The sequence below is a fragment of the Cavia porcellus genome, unplaced genomic scaffold, assembly GCF_034190915.1.
Source record: "Cavia porcellus strain 051 isolate PalLab524CR breed Dunkin Hartley unplaced genomic scaffold, mCavPor4.1 scaffold_26, whole genome shotgun sequence".
NCBI lineage: Eukaryota > Metazoa > Chordata > Mammalia > Rodentia > Caviidae > Cavia > Cavia porcellus.
Genome location: NW_026947509.1, coordinates 27,652,014 through 27,669,976, shown reverse-complemented (window position 1 = coordinate 27,669,976; position 17,963 = coordinate 27,652,014). Strand labels below are relative to the sequence as shown.

At 51.0% G+C, this 17,963-nt stretch overlaps 1 protein-coding gene across 4 annotated transcripts; it reads left to right on the top strand.

Moving 5' to 3' along the window:
• The first annotated feature begins 50 nt into the window (after nucleotides 1-50).
• Nucleotides 51-17,382, top strand: Ppp1r7 (protein phosphatase 1 regulatory subunit 7). Of its 4 annotated transcripts, none has more exons than XM_005005684.4 (10): nucleotides 51-240; nucleotides 3,201-3,311; nucleotides 6,085-6,140; nucleotides 6,730-6,795; nucleotides 7,273-7,403; nucleotides 8,537-8,699; nucleotides 10,099-10,215; nucleotides 11,072-11,176; nucleotides 13,917-14,003; nucleotides 15,115-15,555. In XM_005005684.4, exons 1-10 carry the CDS (start codon nucleotides 189-191, stop codon nucleotides 15,205-15,207), a joined length of 981 nt encoding a protein of 326 aa, XP_005005741.1. In that variant the 5' UTR covers nucleotides 51-188; the 3' UTR covers nucleotides 15,208-15,555. The 4 variants fall into 4 exon arrangements, with proteins under 4 accessions (XP_005005741.1, XP_003474608.2, XP_005005742.1 ...); XM_003474560.5 differs by lacking the exon at nucleotides 15,115-15,555 and adding an exon at nucleotides 17,105-17,382 and having other exon boundaries at nucleotides 52-240; XM_013157676.3 differs by lacking the exons at nucleotides 51-240; nucleotides 15,115-15,555 and adding exons at nucleotides 2,775-2,797; nucleotides 17,105-17,382.
• The last annotated feature ends 581 nt before the right edge of the window (nucleotides 17,383-17,963 follow it).

Below are 17,963 nucleotides of genomic sequence, written 5' to 3'. Positions count from 1 at the left end.
GGGGCGGGGCGGGGCCAGGCGGGGCCGGGCCTCTTAGGGAACTACGACTTCCGTGAGGCGCTGCTTCTGCACAGGCGCGTCGGCCCCCTCTGAGCCGGGCTCCATTGGCTGACTGACTCAGAGCCGGGAGCTCCGATTGGCTAAGGGTCCTGAGGCGACAGATTCCGGAAAGGGAAAGAGCAGCCAATATGGCGGCGGAGCGCGGCGCGGGGCAGCAACAGTCGCAGGAGATGATGGAGGGTAAGCGGCCCCTGCGGGTGTCCAGAAACGGCGAATGGGGGAAGCGGGCGCGCACGGCCCTTTGCCCAGGAGGACCTCAGTGTCCTGCCTCCGATCACGGCGGCCCAGCCCTGACAGCTGCCCTCTGGGCTCGGCGGAGCGGGGGCGGTTCGGACCCGTGGACCTCGCCCAGTGGGCGGCAGCAACTAGGCGACTGGGGAGGGGAGGACGCTGCTGGAGCCAGCCGGGGGCGGGGGCCGACGGTCTCTTGGCGCTGCTGGAGCCTAGCCTAGAACGCCGGAGATTGACAGATAGGGAGCGGGCGACCTTGTGTCAACTCGCGGGGAAACTGAGGCTCCTGGCGCAGAGACCTGCAGAGTCTGCTGCTTATTCACGTGGCGGGGGCAGAGAAGGGTCCGCTGTGGAAAGCGAATGGGTTGTGGCGCAGGGATGACCAGGAGCTCTGGGGATCGAGTTATACAAGGCGGTGCCTGATTGCCAGGTTATAGTCCCAAAAAGACTCAGTTCAACTGGCTTACTCCTCTTCCACTTGATGGAATTACTGTATTATATACTTGTATGTGTGTTTACATATACATGTATGTGTATTTGCATGTGTTTATCTACATATATGCGTATTTATTGCATGCATGTAAAGACTTGTGTACACATGCCTGTCCCCAGTGGGAGTCTGTAGTGTCTTTTGAGTCTTAAATGTCTTTGGCTCCCGCGGTTAAGTGGTATAACCCTCCAGAATAGTAGTTACTGTCTCCTGTGAAAAATTCTGGGAAGAAGGATGTGGAGCTAGGAGAGAGGGTGCAGAAGCAGTGGTTGGGTGCCATGGGGGACTGCTGGTGGCTCTGTGCTGGACTTTAATGAATCACTAGCTGTCAACCCAGTTTGGGAAAGGTGGGGGCGTGGGAGAGTGTAATCAAATATCATTGCAGATAAAGGAAACCCAGTCACAAGCAAAGGGTTTAGTGGAGAGTTTTTGAAGAGTGACAATCATATGATGAGTGGCCAGTGAGGCTTGCCAGTGGCCAGGGAAGACCCAACAGGGGTCTTCACAGGGTCCTGAACTTTGATATCCTTGCATCTTTTAAAACAAGGAAATGCCTCTTCCTATCCCCTCTTCCTCCACTCCCCAGCAAATCCTTCAGCTGTTTCCATTTCTTGATAAAGGGCAAACACAAAGCAAGCTTTTTTTCTTCTACTCCTACACATGTCATTACCAGATCTGACACTTCTACTGTTTCAGTGGCTCCAGACCTTCAAAACCACCTCTGTTCCCACTGCCAATACCTTAACTCAGACGTTGCCTCTTCTGTGGTAACTTTATTTGCCTTCTTTGCCATCCCATTATATCCAGAGCTCTGCAGATACCCTCTTACATGCTGATCTGTTGTCATGTGGTCCAGACCCTGTGTGCCCACGGGACAGAAGTGCAGGTTGCACTCCAGCTGCCCATCCTCCCTCGCCTGTGGAGTGCTCAGGCCCAGGCTAGGAACATGTGCTCCCAGAACCTCCATGACAGAAACTTGTGCCTGGTGTAACTCATTTACCAAATTGTCCTGTGTGCCAGGCACATGCTGAGTGCCCCTGTGCCTTTTCTGACTTAATCCTAACAGTTGCTTTCTGAGGTATGGACACTAGTAGTGTCCTTCTATGGATGAGAAGACTGAGGCTTGGAAAAGAAAGTTACTCACTAGAGCTGCGTCTCTAAAGGCAAGATGCGAACTCAGGAGAGCCATTGGCATTTCAGAAATATTTTTGGAAACAATAAGATTTAGCTTTAGAATCAAATCAAATTCTCTGGTGCTGGGAGAATAAATTAAACTGAGCAAAAGAGGCCCAGTGAATAGGCAAAGGAAGAATGTGGACCTCAGGTAATAAGTAACCAAGCCAGGTCAGGAAAGAAGGAAAAGACTTGGAGATTTTGGAGATGGGTTTTAGAAGGATTTATTTTATCCAAAGCTCTTTCCTGGGTGTGTTTTGCTAAGCAGAACAAGACACACAAAGCCCTGTGGAACTTCTTCCTCTCAGGGCACACCTCCTTATAGCTAAGCCATAATCAGAAGAAAAACATTTCCATGGCAGTGGATAACTCCATGTAATATGTTAGTGTCTCTAGCCCTCCAGAGAGACTTCCAAAGATGTCACCAAAAATTATGAAACAGGATCATTATCTAACAAGTTTTGTTTTGTTTCGTTTTGTTTTTGGTGCTAAAGACTGAATCCAGGGCTTCCTGCTTGCTAGACAAGCGTTGTACTACTAAGCTAAATCCCCAGCCCCTACTTAACAGTTTGCTAAAGAATTTTTACCAGCCTCCCACACATAGTACTGCCTTATTCATTAACTCAAATATTTCTTTACCAGCCTTTGGAAAACTTTATAACACTGTGTCCAGTGACCTTTGACATCAGTAACCTTCTTGTGGGGCATTGGCACCTTCTTCTTTTTCATTAAGCTCCTTCCTGCCCACAGTCTGATTTGAGTTAGTCTTGATTTCTTTCAGAACATGGGCCTGTGAACTTGGCTGGTTTTCTTGGCCAAATGGATAGTGGAGCGTGGATGAAGGTATGTGGCGGGAAGATCACTTTGTCCCCTCTGAGGTAGATGCCAGGCCAGACTGGAGAGTGGCCCAGGAGGCCCCATACCACATGGTGCCCCCTGACACCTGTGGTCACAGACCATCCCAGAGCTTTCAGAATACCTGGCAGTTCTCCACCAGCCTGCTGAGGATGGGGACAGTGTGTCACCTAAATGTCCACGCAGCCTCTGTGCTCTACCCCCCAGTTATCCCTGCCACTCTGTGCTTCAGGTGGTGCTGGGACACAGGAGACTCAGATGTTCATGTACTGAATCTGACCACCATTTCTGAGCAAAGTCTTGCTGACTCACGGCTGTGCATAGTCTGTTGTGTGTTCCTCAGAGCATCACACAAAGGAGGCGGCCTTCTTACTGACATGTGTGGGTTCAGTTGACAGGCGGGTCGAGTCTGAAGAGTCAGGCGATGAGGAGGGGAAGAAGCATATTGGTGGCATCGTGGCAGATCTCAGCGAGCAGAGCCTGAAGGATGGAGTAGAGCAGGGTAAGGAGGACCCAGAAGGTTTCGGGTGTCAAGAACCTTCACCCTGCCCAGAGGGTAGTGTTCCAGGTGGGGGCGAGGATACTGTGTCAGTCCCAGAAAGGGCCACCTTGCTCCTCAGTGGCCCTTGGGGGGCTGAGCTGTGGTAGCACAGCCCCTCATCAGGACCTCCCCGAGGACATGCTCATGGCACTTTCTAGAGGAGTCCAGTTTTGCCCAATTCCACTGAAGGCAAGTAGCACTGCTGGTCACGTTGGCACAAGTGTGTCATCTGGGCTGGAACCAGAAAACAGGTCTTCAGCTTTGCACTCAGAAGGAAAGAGCTGAAATCAACAGGACATCTGGTGGTAGTGCCTCTTTGTGCTGCTGCAGGAGGGTAATCTTAGTGTCTTCCAGCAGTCATTGCTCATCCTGCTTTGCCATTCTGTGGCCTGTAGCTCAGCTTTCCAAGTGTGTCGTTTAAGACCTGTTTATGTAGAAATAGCCAAATAGCCCCTATGGTAGTGTTTCATCTTCTACATTGATGACCCACGGCTTTTTGTTTGTTTGCTTAGAGAATCAGTTTTCAAGCCAGATGGGTACCTGTAAGCCCAGCATTCTGAGGCTGAAACAGAAGAATTATAAGTTCATAACCAGCCTTGGGGGCAAAATGTACCTGAAAAAGAATGAGAGGAATCATAGGAACACAGAGATACCTGAGAAAGATGATTAGGGGATTTGTTTGTTTGTTTTTAAACAGCAAGTTTCTGGGCCAGGGACTTAATTCAGTGGCTTAAGTGCCTGCCTGGTAAGCAGAGTTCATGAGTTTGATCTCTGGTATCCAAAAAAAAAAAAAAAAAAAAACCACCAGGTAAGATGAAGAAAAGGAAGTTTCTAAGCAGTCATACATGTTAAAATCTTATTTTTAGTTAAAAAAAATATGAATATGTAGTTTTTAACCCACTAAAAGGAAAAAAGGAAAGTTAGGCACAATGATGTATACCTTAATTCCAGCTATTCAGGAGGCTGAGGCAGGAGAATCACAACCTGGGGCATTTAATGAGACCTGATCTCAAAATTGAAAAGGCCTAGGAACGCAGCTCAGTGGTAGCGTACTTGCTAGGCAGCATAGCATGCATGAGACCTGGGGCTCAGTCCTCATGAGCACATCAGAAAGAAGAAAGTCTACAGCTTGAGAGAGACCTCTGCCTTCTGCATTTTTCAGATTTGTACACAATGTATGAATTTTTCAGATACTTGGTTTTATGCATTACCCTTATAAAAATAAGTTCATTTTAAAAAGCTAACTTTAAAAATAGCACTGTGCTTCCTATGCCAGCAAGGATGATTGGTAACTATGGCAACCAAATTTTAAAGCAAAAGCTGCAGGGATGTACCCTTCACATTAACTTGAACTTTAGAGTTGGTGTTCTGGCAGTGCCGGGGGTGGGTAAAGGCCATGGGTGCTTTCATCTCTGCCGTCCTCACAGTCAGACTTGGATTTGTGCTGAGACCTCAGGCATCTGGGGTACATTGGGGACTTTTGGAGGGGCTGGTTCAGGGTTTCCTTCCCCGCCAGGGAGCAGTGCTCTGGAGCATTGCCACACTGTGGCTGGGACAAGAGTCTCCATGCTTTCCTGAGGGTGCTGGCTGCAGAGCAGCCACAGCCCTGCGTGCCTGAGTGGCTAGGCTTTGTTCTCTAGATGCCTCCTATTGGAGGTTCTCAGAGCACTTGCATTCCTGATGTATGAGAAACTGGACTGGCTCTTGCCTGTACTTACTTTATCTTTTTGTGGGGAGAGGGCATCTTTTTGAGACAGAGTGTTGCTGTACAGTTCAGGCTGGCCTTGAACTCACTTTTTATTTTTAGTCCAGGCTGGCCTCAAACACAGCCTCTCAGTGCTGGGATTATAGGCATGCACCACCATACCCGCCCCATTTTATCTTTAAACAAAACAAATTCAAACATATTTACTGTTACCCACTACTTATTTTCCCTAAGTTATTTTTAAAATGTGATCATGGTGCATTTGGAAGGGTATTCTGGGTCAGTAACTTTGCTCTGGGTTACGCTGGCATCTCAGGAAGGGGACGGGCCAGCCTTGCTGAGTGGACTGCAGCTAGCAGCTGTCTGTCTCCCTTCCTTCTGGTGAACTGGGCTCAGGTGAGATGAGAGGGAGGCTCTGCCAGTGGGTGCCACACTCAGCCCCTCCACCACTTGGAGGAAGCTGCTCTTGGTGGCGAGGCCACCCACTCGCAGGCTGAAACTAGTTCACCAGTCTTCCAGTTGCTTAAATGTGCTTAAATTATTCATCAAGGCTCTTTGATCTTATCTGTTGAGCTGTGCTTCATTTTATTTTGCTTTTGCAGAGAAAAACATTTGTAGATGCTGCACCTCTTTCCAAGCAGTGAGAGGCCCATCCTAGCACGTGTGCTATTCTATGCCTAGCACCATCTGCATGCCTTGGCCTGATTTATCACCTTGGACAAGGTGGGGAAGGATGAGGAGGGCAGGCAGCAGCCCCAAAGTGCCCTTTCCAGCAGGGACTGAGCTTACCATGTGGTGGCAGCCTCCTTGCTGCCAGCAGTGTCAAGCTGTACCTCCCTGTGCAGCTCAGAGGCATGGATGGATGTGTAGAAACCTTTGCCCATTACTGATTCAGGAAGCTCGGGGTGCTAAAAGCACCACCCTGGTCGAGTCATGCTGGGTGGGCGCTGTCAGCCAAACATCTCAAACCTGTGTCTGCTACCTTCTGCCAAGAGTTTGAATGAGCTTTCTTTTGCATCCTTTTTTCAGAGGAACATGAGCTGGCAGTGGACATGGAAACCATTTGCCTGGACCGGGATGCAGAGGTAATGTCACCTGCTTTGCCCAGCCTCAGGGTTCATCACCAGATTGTCTTTTATGAAGGTGACAGATTATTGAGTTCACTAGAGAGGTTGTCCAAGCGTCCTTTGGTTGGGTCTGCTTGCTCTTTTCAATCTCAGTGATTGAAATTCCATGGGGACTGGAAGGCAAGTGCAGTACGTTTGGCTCACAGATCACATGCATGGGTCCATATCATGGTGTGTGTCCTGGGCCCTCCCATTTCCAGCCCTAAAGAATTACATGTACGTAGCAAGTGGCTGGGGGCTGGACAGTGCCTTGCTGGGATCCTCTCCTGAGCCTACAGTGAGCACTGCTGGTCACAGAACAGTGCCTGTTGGTGGAGCTGGGTATACTTTTGTGCTCAGGGAGTGGAAGGCGAGGAGAAGCTGTTAAAACCATTTATACAAAAAGCCAAAGTGCTCCTGCCAGCTCTCTCTGCGACACTGGCACTTCTTAGTGTCAAGTGGCTTGGTTGAACCACGTGCCCTTTGCTTCTCCCACTCCACCGCTGTAGTCCTCTGTGACACTTGCTCCAGGGAAGGACCCTTAGCATTTGTCTCCTGTGGTTTTCAGGATGTGGATCTGAATCACTATCGCATTGGGAAAATCGAAGGCTTTGAGGTGCTGAAGAAAGTGAAGGTGAGAGGGCCTCTGTGCTTGCACACAAGGTAACTTAGGGACTGTGCACAGCCCTTGTCCTCGTCCTGTATGAGGCACTGGTCTGTGGAGACCCTGCTGTGCATCTCTGTCTGTCTGGGATGTGGTGGGAGCTCGGCAGCCTCAGGGCTGAGCACCAGGCTGGCGCTCAGCTGGATATGTAGTGCCGGCCTCTGCAGCTGGCTCTGCATGGAGTCCACAGCGGTTCTTGAGTTCTGCCAGGACATGGCACCCTCCAGCTCTGCCCAGCTGCTCCCCATCCTCGCAGGTCCTCCCTGAGGGCCTCTGCCTATCCTCGAGTGGGACAGGGCAACTCCAGCTGTGTGTGCCTTTGCCCCTGGCTGACTCTAAAAGGCTAGTGCATTCTAGGAAACTGGTTGAATGAAAACATCCTCCCTATGGGAAGACCAGCCCTATGCCGTCCGCAGTCCATGCCAACAATCTTTTTCCTGTCCCCAGACTCTCTGCCTCCGTCAGAACTTAATTAAGTGCATCGAGAACCTAGAGGAACTGCAAAGCCTCCGAGAGCTGGATCTCTACGATAACCAGATAAAAAAGATCGAGAACCTGGAGGCACTAACTGAGTTGGAGTGAGTGGGGAGACCAGAGCAGACAACTGGGTGGTGGGTGGCCAGACTCCCCGAAGCCCCCTCTTCTGGCTTGGGCCATCCTGAAGTCCACCCTGTTGCAGGATCTTGTGCCATGCCAGGTTCTCAGAGGTGGCATATTCATGGCAACTTCCTGCATGCCCTCTGGTTGCTGGACAGTCCATAAAGGCTGAAGCAGGGCTTCCAGCTAGGTTCTATCACCTTACAGCCCCACTTGTATATTTGCTAGGTGGTAGCAAAATCAGCAAGAAGCCAGATGTGGTGACAAACTCCTGTAATCCCAGCTACTTAGAAGGCTGAGGCAAAAACATTGCAAGTTCAGGTCATGAGCAGTTTAAGCAGCCCTTATTGTAAGACAAAATTTAAAAATTTCCTAGGTCTGAGAGCAGGTATGGTGGTGCATCCACATAATCTCTGCTCTGGAACACTGAGGCAGGAGAACCATAAATTCAAGTCTAGTGTGGACAGCTTACTGATTTAGTGAGAACCTGTCTCAAAATACAAAATAAGAAGAGCTGGGCATGTGGCTCAAAAAAAAAAAAAAAAAAACGCTGGGGATGTACGAGTGCTAGGATGCTTATCCAGTGTATGTGAGACCCTGTGTTTAATCCCCACACTACCAAAGAAGAATAGATAATTTGGATTAATGTTCCTCTTTTCTTGATTTTTTTTTCCCCCTTGGGCACTGTAGTGGGATGACCCCAAGGCCTTACACATGCTGGGCAAATGCTCCACACTGAGCAACAGCTTGAAGTTGCCCAGGGTGGCCTTGAATCTGCAGTAGCTGGATTCCAGACATGTGCTACCACGGTCAGCTGTTGTGTTGTTAATTCAGTATGTCTTGTGCCTCCTGTGCCCACTCGTGGTTCGAGGTCCTACCATAGACACAGGCATGAAAGAAACCTGGTTTCTGTCCCCAAATACAGTCCTAGGAGCCTGCAATCTACCCTGGGACTCTCCAGGTTCCCCACAGTGTCAGTTCGTCTGACAGCATGGGTGTGAGCCAGCAGGGTCAGGGAATGGTCAGATACCACACAGTGACCATGGCTACTAAGACGGGAGACTGCCTTTACAATTCATGTCCATTTTTTTTTTAAATGTTTTGCTTGTTCTAGGATTCTAGATATTTCTTTTAATCTGCTGAGAAACATTGAAGGGATTGACAAATTGACTCAGCTGAAAAAACTCTTCTTGGTCAACAATAAAATCAGTAAAATTGAGAACTTAAGTAACTTACATCAACTGCAGATGCTGGAGCTGGGATCCAACCGCATCCGGGTAGGTGTGATTGGCAGCCTTGTGCCTGGCTGGTTTGTCTTGTGATGCCGTGGTATTTTGGGAACAAGGAAATAATTTTTAAGAAAAAAATGTTACTCAGAAGTTAGTGTCAAGAATGTGTACCCTGTAGCAAAGTCTTCCCTGTGCACCATGCATAGATTTCTGTTGCTCCCCATCCAAGTCCTGCCTCAGCCTCCAGCTGTCCTTAGCTATTCTCTGCTGCGATGAGCCCACCAGCCCGGACCCTGCACCTCAAGCTTCCAGAGAAGTGAGATTGAGTCCATCGTGATTGACTCATGACCACTGCACAGTTGCTGGCATCTGCTGGAGAGGTCCCAGAAGGCCTGTCACTGGCTGGGCCTGCCAGACAAGATCTGAAGGAGGTCCTCCAGGGCAGCATGAGGGCTGTCAGCCAGAAGACCCTGTGCATCCACAGCTGACCTCTACAGTATGCTCACGCTGCTGCTGCTGCTGCTACACTCCTCAGCCTTGTTTAGCAGCTGGGGCAGGGATTTCTGAGCACATCACACCCTCCATTTGGGGTCAGGAAGCGTAGCACGCTGAGCCAACCTGCTGGGTCCTGCAGAGTCTCTGGAAGTTCACAGATGGAGGTCTCATTGACTAACAGTGAAGCAACACAGTCCCAGCTGGAGAGGGAGCCCAACGCCAGCCTCGCCAAGTTTCTCACTGCAGAACATCTCAGGAGGCTGTCACACCCAAGCACAGCTGTGGCTCTGAAGGGTGCCCTGTCCTGTCACCATGTATGGGATGGCTACACTCCCTTCACTGGCTGACCCACTGCTTGTGAGCATCCTGGTCAGTGGTTTTGTCTGTGAAGCATCAGCTTGCTCCAAGAGCAGGAGGGAAACTCGGGCAAGTCAACACACCGTGACTGACTGCCCTGGGGAAGGCACTGACAAGGCCATGTAGAGCCCCCACGATGGCCACGCAGAGAGGCCATAGGGCGAGGGCCCCGGCCCAGGGTCCTCCAGCTTCCAGGTCATACGGCCCTGACAGGGCTCCTAACGTCCCACTCTACAGAGGCCTCGGCCATGGGGAGTGCCCAGCTTTACATACTGTGCCTGGTGACGTGGACGGACATGCCACCTCAGTAAGGGATGTGGGAAACCTGCTAGTCTAGGGGTTTTTAAACAGGTTTCCTAGAACTCCAGAGCCTAGAAAACTAGAAGTCTGGGTAGCTGAGCTTTAGGCCCTCTACCCACTTCCTGTCTTCCATGCTGTACTTCCAGGTGGGAGGACAGTGCAAACGCCTGGAGCAGGTCACGAAGTTGCCTAGAATCCCAGAGGTCAAATGCAGACAGCTCCTGGTCCAGCATCCTCCCTATACCTGGCTCAGCCACTGACCACCATCCTGATGGCTCTTCCGTCCTTTTCACAGGCAATTGAAAATATCGACACTTTAACCAATCTTCAGAGTTTGTTTCTGGGGAAAAACAAAATTACTAAGCTTCAGAATTTGGATGCCCTCACCAACCTGACTGTTCTCAGTATGCAGGTATTGACCTCAGCCCCTGCCCCAAAGCCACCATGCCTAAGCACAGTCCCATCCTACACAGGGTCCCCGAGGCCCTGTTGTCCCACTGTCAGTGAGTGGTAGAAACATCAGCATCCACACATTATGCACAACCAGAATTCCATTCTTTTCTGTACAGTTGTTTATAACTCTGTCTTTTAAAATTTCACGTTTGGGGTCGTGTTTGTTCTCCCAGTAAGGTGAGTCGCCTGACCCCATCAGCCATGGTGCACAGGCACTGGCTGCTTGAGTTCAGTGTTCCCCTCTAATGTAGGACAGAGACCTCTGAGGGGACACGTGGCAGTGCCCTGGGGACAGCCTGGCGTGGCGAGTCCCGCAGCCACCCATAGGGCCGTGGACACAGGAAGTCCCTTTCACCCTCTGCGAATCTAGTATTTCACAGACTGATTTGAGAAAGAAGTTATTAAGGTCTAATTTAAGATGCAGTATATCCCACAGAAATGAAAATTTATTTCAAAATATTCAGTAATTTTGACATTTTAGAATTATTAAATTAAGCCAACCATGGTGTTACATGCCTGTTATCCCAGCCCTCAGGAGGCTGACCATGAGTTTAAGCCTAGGCCAGGCTGCATAGTTCAAGGCCAGCCTGAACTGCATAGCAGGACCCTGTCTTGTAGAAACAAAAGCAGTACATGGATGATTGTATTAAAGCAAACTTGGAAGTTCGATCCCCTTGTTTGCACATGCCCTGCTCTGGTAGATTCTAGACGAAAGCCCTGTTTTTGGGCTCCTTGGGGTAGTCAGAAGCCCCAACTCTCGAGTGCCATCTGTTCCTCCCTCTCTGTGGCCCTGACACATGGCTCCCCTCTTGCAGAGCAACCGGCTGACGAAGATCGAGGGTCTACAGAGCCTGGTGAACCTGCGGGAGCTCTACCTCAGCCACAATGGCATCGAGGTCATTGAGGGCCTGGAAAACAATGTAAGACTGCAGGGTGGTGAGGGTGCCAGAACTCCCCCGGCTGGCCGTAGGTGGACCCCTACGCGAGCAGTATCTCAGGGCAGTGTGGGGTGTGTGTAGGCACAAGCCATGCTGCATGGCTGCTCCCTGAGCAGGGTGCCCTGCTTACCCGTCATGTACTTTGGGCCTTCAAGAAGGTTTGGGAAACCCTGCCTATCCCACACGACAGTAGCTGGCCTTTCAGCCATCCCCAGCTTCTAGCCATGAACTTCCTACTCTGCCCCCTTTATTGGAGCTTGAGGCCTCATCTGCCTCATCACTCCCTGGCCTAGTGCTCCAGTGGGGTCCAGAGCTCCTTCCCCACTGCAGCCTCTACTTCGGCCTGCTCTTACTCAGTGTAGGGTTTAAGACAAATAAAGTACTTTTTCTCATTCGGTTTTACTGGGGGATTTTTGTTTTTGGTTTTGGTTTTTTGGTTTTTGTCTGTTTTGTTTGATTGCCAACAAAGGTAACCAGATGGGTCACTTTTTGTCACCATGGACAAAGCATTTCTATCTCGATTCAGGCTCCTTCACCCTTTATGCCTCAGCCCTGGGGCTGGGTTGCCATTAGTGATACCGCTCTGGAAGAGGAGCCATAATCTGAATTTCATTTTACCAACATCTATGGAAGACTGAGGAAGGTTAGATTTGCATGTGGGAAGTTTGGTCATTTTGTCCACCATATGGTGCGGCGTGGACTGCAACCCTGGCAGCTGTGGCTGGAGTAGGGTGCCGCATTGCAGCAATGGTGGGACTGGTGGGGGTGCACAGGCAGCTCCTCCCCAGGAGCTCAACACTCCTGAAGGCAGCACCCCCACAGTGGGGTTCAGCATGCAGAGAAGGCCCCCAGGCAAAAGAGAGAAACCTCAGGGCAGAGTCTGCTGGTTGCTGCTACACTACTATAGTGGGCACACACCAGGTCCTTCCTGGGCCTCTGAAACAAAACAGAAAACAAAGCATTGCATTAGATGTCATCGTAATACTCGAGTGTGACAGTGCTTCCTCTGGAGTTTCTCCTACCAGGAATCAAGTGTGTACTTCACTGTCTTCCAAGTGTCATTTCTTGACTGAAAACGTATTTTTGTGGTGAGAGGAAGAAGTGATATCCCCACATGGCAGGTGCACTCCCCCAGGTCCTGTGACATGTGACCCACATCCAACTATCTCTGCCCATGTCCCTTCCTGTGGGTGCAGAACACGAACTGGCCCAACTGTGTGCTGCTTGGTGGTATAGGATGCCACTCCTGCCCTGTTTCTTTTCATGTTTTTAAGTAGTTAACTGGTTTGCCTTTAGATGAGCTTTCATACAGGTCTAACTCCTAAAGACTGTAGAGGGAGTGTGAGCGCTAAACTTAGAGGTCAGGCTCCAGGCCTGATCGCCAGTGCTGCCCTCAGCACATGCCCACTGCTGTACCTTCGCCTTGCACCTCCCCAGTCTCAGATCTGCCTGTGTTCAGAGCACACCTGCCTTACCTACTTCCAGCCTGTATGGGGTGGGACAGGGGAACAATCATAGTCGGGCAGAGTGCTGCGAAGTAGTCTGTCCCAGCCCTGCTGTCACATGCTGTTTTTGGGCTCCCCATGGTCCCTGCTCTGCAGTTTTCAAGCTCTTTTGGCACTGAGGCCCTTCAACTGCTGGCACCTGGTAGCATTGCTCATGTGAGCTGAGGTGGCAGGCAGTGAGGGGGTGGCTTGAAGGACCTGGCTCAGCAGTGTGCCTGTGCCCAGCTCCACGGGACACATCATGGCGATCTAGCTTGCCCAGTCTGGCGGCCCTCACACTTGTAGCCATCTGTGTCCTAGTCAGTGCCCACAGCACCTGTGCCCTGTGCTGGGTACAGTGTGGGTGTGGAGGCTATTGCCATAGAGCGCTTGAATCTTGGAGCCATTGGCTGGGCATTGTGCATGTCTGTGGGTTTCATTTTTACTTCTCTGGGATTTTGTAAACTTCCCCTTAAAACTGGGGAAGACTTGAAATGGGAATGCCTGGAATGCAGGAGAAAATAGAAAACAGGGACCCTCAGAAGTGTAGAGTGCATTGGCTGGGGGATTCCTTTCGAGTTTATAAAACCTTGCTGATGATTAGTTACACAGGGCAAGCAATGGGAGCTTTGGCAGATGTAATTTCCTTGGCAGATGAAATTATCCGTGTTAAATCTCGAAACTGTAAACCTTGAAGCAACTCCCAGGCTTCCTGTCTGAAGTGTGTTGGAGGCATCTGACCTGTATCTTTGTAGGAAAAGATCATAAAGTTATATGTCCTGTTAGGCATGCACTGTCCCCACAGCAGGCACTCGACCTGCCCAGGACATGGCCTTCAGTGACCAGCCATTGTCCCTCATGCCCATCACTGTGGTCCCTGTGGAGCTCACTGTAGCCTTTCCCCAGCACCCTGTCCTCCTAGATTCACTCCTGTGGACTCAGCCCAGACTGAGGCCTCTGTCAGGGTGGCTCAGGACTAGGCACCACCTCTCTTCCCTCCTCTGCCTAAGCCCCGGGCTCCTCAGCCCAAATGAGGAGAGGAACCTCACCTAGATGGTGACACAGTGCCATCATGTATCTCCTTGTGGTAAGTACTTAGTGCAGTTCCCACACTTATAACACTGGGAACAGAGGCTGGCTTGTCCTGCAGCCCTGGGCTCAAGCACTTCATACTGCGTGGTAACGTGATCATGGGTAAACAGTGGTAATCCAGGAGAATTCTTATTTTCTTCTTCTAGAACAAACTCACGATGTTGGACATTGCATCAAATAGAATAAAAAAGATCGAAAATATCAGCCATCTAACAGAGCTGCAGGAGTTCTGGGTAAGTTCCATCCCTTGGAATCAGTGGTGCTTTAGCTAAAGGGGTCCTGTTGACACGAGGCCCCCAATCCTGTGAGCAATGGTGCAACAGGAGAAGCATATGAGGTTTGAGGTGTTTGGGGTACCTGTGTGTTCCTGTGCCCTTGCTCCTCTGTACAAGCCACACAGCAGGATCTGCAACCCTGGGTACTGGGTCAGGACTGCAGTCGGCACACCACAGCCCAGAACTGGGGTATGCACTGGGACAGATTCCACAGGAACATGGGGAATGCCCTGCACTGTCTCCTTAGACCTAGAAAGACTCTGGGTGCTTTCCGTAGGCACAGCTATCTGGGAACCTGCCTCATGCTCATCTCCAGGGTTGTAACATGGCTCTGAGCGTAGAACCACAGAGCCAGTGGAACGAGAGTCAGGGCCTGAGAAGAGGCCTTTGCAGTGGGGTGTAGCTCAGTGGTACACAGAAAGCCCACCCAAGGAGGGGAGGCCTTTGCAGCTGCTGCTAGGGGTGCAGAACAACTGCAGGCTCGAAGTCCTCAGTGCTCAGAATCTACTGAGAGTTCTCATTTCCCCCAGCACAGGTGCAGTGCGGGTTACGCACCTGGTGCCTAATGACATGCACACTGAACATTGTCCCCGGGCTCACGTGACTGATGTGAGAGTCATGCTAAGTCCATGCTCATCCCAGCTTCCCTGGAACATAGGCAGCCTGCTCTGCACTAGGCATACTGGTTAGAGGCTCCTGTCAGGGGTCTGAGTAGAACTGGAATAGGGACTGGTGGCAGAGGTGCACAGGTTGGGGGGACCAGCGCTGTGAGTCAGGAGGGAGGGGTGGCCGCCTGCCAGGAGTGACACTGAAGAGCCAGGCGCAGGCAAGGGGAGTGCACAGAGAGGGCAGAGGAAGAGTCGTGTGAATGCTCACGTAAAGCAGCCTGAGAACAAATTCAGCTCACTGTTAACAGTGTTACTCATTGGTTTTCATAGATACCATCCCACTTGGTATTTCCCTGCCACCTGAAGAATATTAATGGTTTTTGTTATGCAGTATACTGTAAACCAGTTCCTCAGCTCTGAGCTGCCTAAAAAAACATTTCCATTTCCCTTTATTTTTGAAGGATGCCATGATGGATATGCAATCCGGTGTGGGTAGCTGTTTAAAGCATTTTGGCAGTCTTTCTCCATTGTCCTCTGGTTTGCATGTTTGTTGAGAAGTCTGCAGTCATTCTTATATAACTCTGGCGGCTGGCCTTGAGCTCACTTTGTAACCCAGGCTGGTGTCAAACTCACACTGATCCTCCTGCCTCACCCTCCTGAGTGCTGGGGTTACAGGTGTGTGCCACCACACCCAGCTTTTTAATTTTATTTTTATAAAATAAAATACGGCTGCTTTTTAATTTTATTTTTATTTTATTTTATTTATTTATTTTTGGTACCAGGAATCTCTGCGACCTTGCACTTGCCAGGCAGGTGCTTGTGCCACTGAGCTATATTCCCAGCCTTTAAATATTCTTTTTAATAAACTTTGATTTGGTTTGGTTTTTGAAACTTGAATAGAATATGCCACAATGTGGTTTGTCTTCTTTCATGTCGAACGTTCACTGAGTTCTTTGGGTCTGTGCACTTACAGTTTTAAGCAGACACGGAAAACGTGTGGGAATTACTTCCCTGAACTTCTTCCTGCCCCTCCCACCCCAGCCTGTTCCCCTTCTCATTCCCCCAGTCCCTGTCTCAGTGGTCTCCTGCCTGGCACATTTGTGTCTGTCCCTTTCTTCCCCAGGAGGTCAGTACGAGCACTGCCCCATGCTACCCCATCCTTGTCCCTGTCCTCAGCTGTGATAGTGCCCTTCAATAAGTTGGGCTGGCTGTCCTCCCACCCATCTCGAGTCCTCCTGTCAGGTCCACCTGCTCAGCCACCAGGGGGCCTCCCTGCCATCTTCCAGGGCTGTGACTGTCACTTCACCAGTGGAGACATTCAGATCCAGGGTCCTGCTGTCTCTTTCTTACTCCCGCTTCTCAGCAGTCAGGTTTGATTGCTCTGTGCTTGAACTCCTGCCCTCACTTTGACTCAGGGAGACAGAGACAGAGCCTGGGTAGATCGATGGTATCCCTGAGTGATAGGTTGGCTGATTGATAGATGAGAGGCTGGTAATAGGTGATGGCCGTAGATGATAACAGATTGGTTGGTTGTTAGAGGATAGATGGATATTTGGATGAATCGATGGGTGGGAGATACGTGATGGATCAATGGGTGGGAGATATGTGATGGATGGATGGACAAATGGTAGACAAGTGATGGATGGTGGATAGATGTGGGTGCTGGCTGTAGCTAGGTGAGATTGGCTGATGATAGGCATGTGGCTAAGAGCTGAGTGGCTGCCACCCATGTGCCACAGTCCTCCCCAGCCCAGCAATCCTGTCACATTGGTGTCACCTGTGCTCTGGGCTGTTACTACAGTAGCTTATCCCAGCACAGGATCTGCATGTGCCGACTGGATAATGTGGCCCATGTCCTTCTGGGTTGCCTGGGCTGTGAGCCTGCCTCTCTAACCCTGCACCCCCTTGCTGGGAGGACAGACCTGTACAGGTGCCAAACACCTGTAATCCCTGCACCCTTCAAGGCTGAGGCAGTAGGATCACAGGTTCCAGCCTACGCTGGCCAAATTGATAAGACCCGTCTCAAAAATAGAAATGGGTTTGGGATGTAGCGGTGCAAAGGCCCTGGGTTCAGCCCCCAACACCATAAAAAACAAGATTCCACCCCTTCACAGTCCTGTGTCCCCACACTGGGTGTCACTGCATGAAGAAGACCCAGAAGTGGAGTGTCCCCAGGAACCACTGGGGCAGCTGTGACCTGTGTCAGTCAAGGCACAGTCCTGGCCTCACAGCAGCACTGAGCCGGTTTGGAGGAGGACATGGGTCCCTGTGCTTGGAGGGAGGCCTGGCCCGGCCCAGTATGACAGTTCTGTGCCCGCTGCCCCCACATTCACACTGCCAAGAAGCTGGGCATCCAGAACAGGAGACTCACAATGACCTGCACCTTGGGGTCAGGTCCCGGCAGAGCACACAGGGTCAAAGCCACCCTCTCACGGCTCCCTGTGTCCCCAGATGAACGACAACCTCCTGGAGAGCTGGAGCGACTTGGATGAGCTGAAGGGTGCCCGCAGCCTGGAGACCGTGTACCTGGAACACAACCCCCTGCAGCGGGACCCACAGTACCGGCGCAAGGTCATGCTGGCACTGCCATCCGTGCGGCAAATCGATGCCACCTTCGTCAGGTTCTGAGTCCCAAGAACTTCCTGGCCACCATTTTTTAATCTACCTGTTGCTCCTGACATCGTTACTCAGCAGTCACAGCTCCACGGCAATAAAAGGCACTGATGGTAGCTTGTGTGTGTGATGCCGTTGCAGCTTGCATGGGATCCCTGACAAGTGCCATGGGGGAACGTGCTTCCCCCACTGGCTGTCCCTGATCTAAGTGAAGTCATGGCCCCAACATTAGTATCACGGCATCCAGGTGTGCTTCAGGGGCTGTGTGGGGTGGGGGGTCCACAGGTCCTGGGGTGCAGGTGCGAGCGGCTCTTCAGCTGCTGATCATGCAAAAGTGATAAACACCAAAAAAAGTACAGGTAGGGGCTGGGATTTAGCTCAGCAGCAGCATAAGTGCCCGCTTGGCAAGTGTGAGGTTGTGAGTTTGATCCCTGGTAACAACAAACAAAAAAAAAGTGTAGGCATTAAAAACAGAAACCTGGGGTGAGGGTCAGTGGGGCTGCACAGCTCCCAGTCCAGTGTGGAGAATCCGCCCCACCCTGCCGCCCTGAGCATGAGCAGCAGAGGCCGCATACCAGGCCCTGCTGTGGCTCCAGCCTTCCTGGCTCCCCCGCAGCATGCGATAGGGCTGCAGCCAGTGCATGGCCTGTGCTCTGAAGAGAGCAAAGCTCAGGCTGGTGCCTACGAGATCCCGGGG

Excerpts from the sequence above, each read along its gene's own strand:
- Ppp1r7 (XM_003474560.5), top strand. The coding sequence starts at position 189 with ATGGCGGCGGAGCGCGGCGCGGGGCAGCAACAGTCGCAGGAGATGATG. Across the intron at positions 241-3,200 it reads GTCGCAGGAGATGATGGAGG|TTGACAGGCGGGTCGAGTCT; the intron begins GTAAGCGGCCCC and ends GTGTGGGTTCAG. Across the intron at positions 14,004-17,104 it reads CAGAGCTGCAGGAGTTCTGG|ATGAACGACAACCTCCTGGA; the intron begins GTAAGTTCCATC and ends CTGTGTCCCCAG.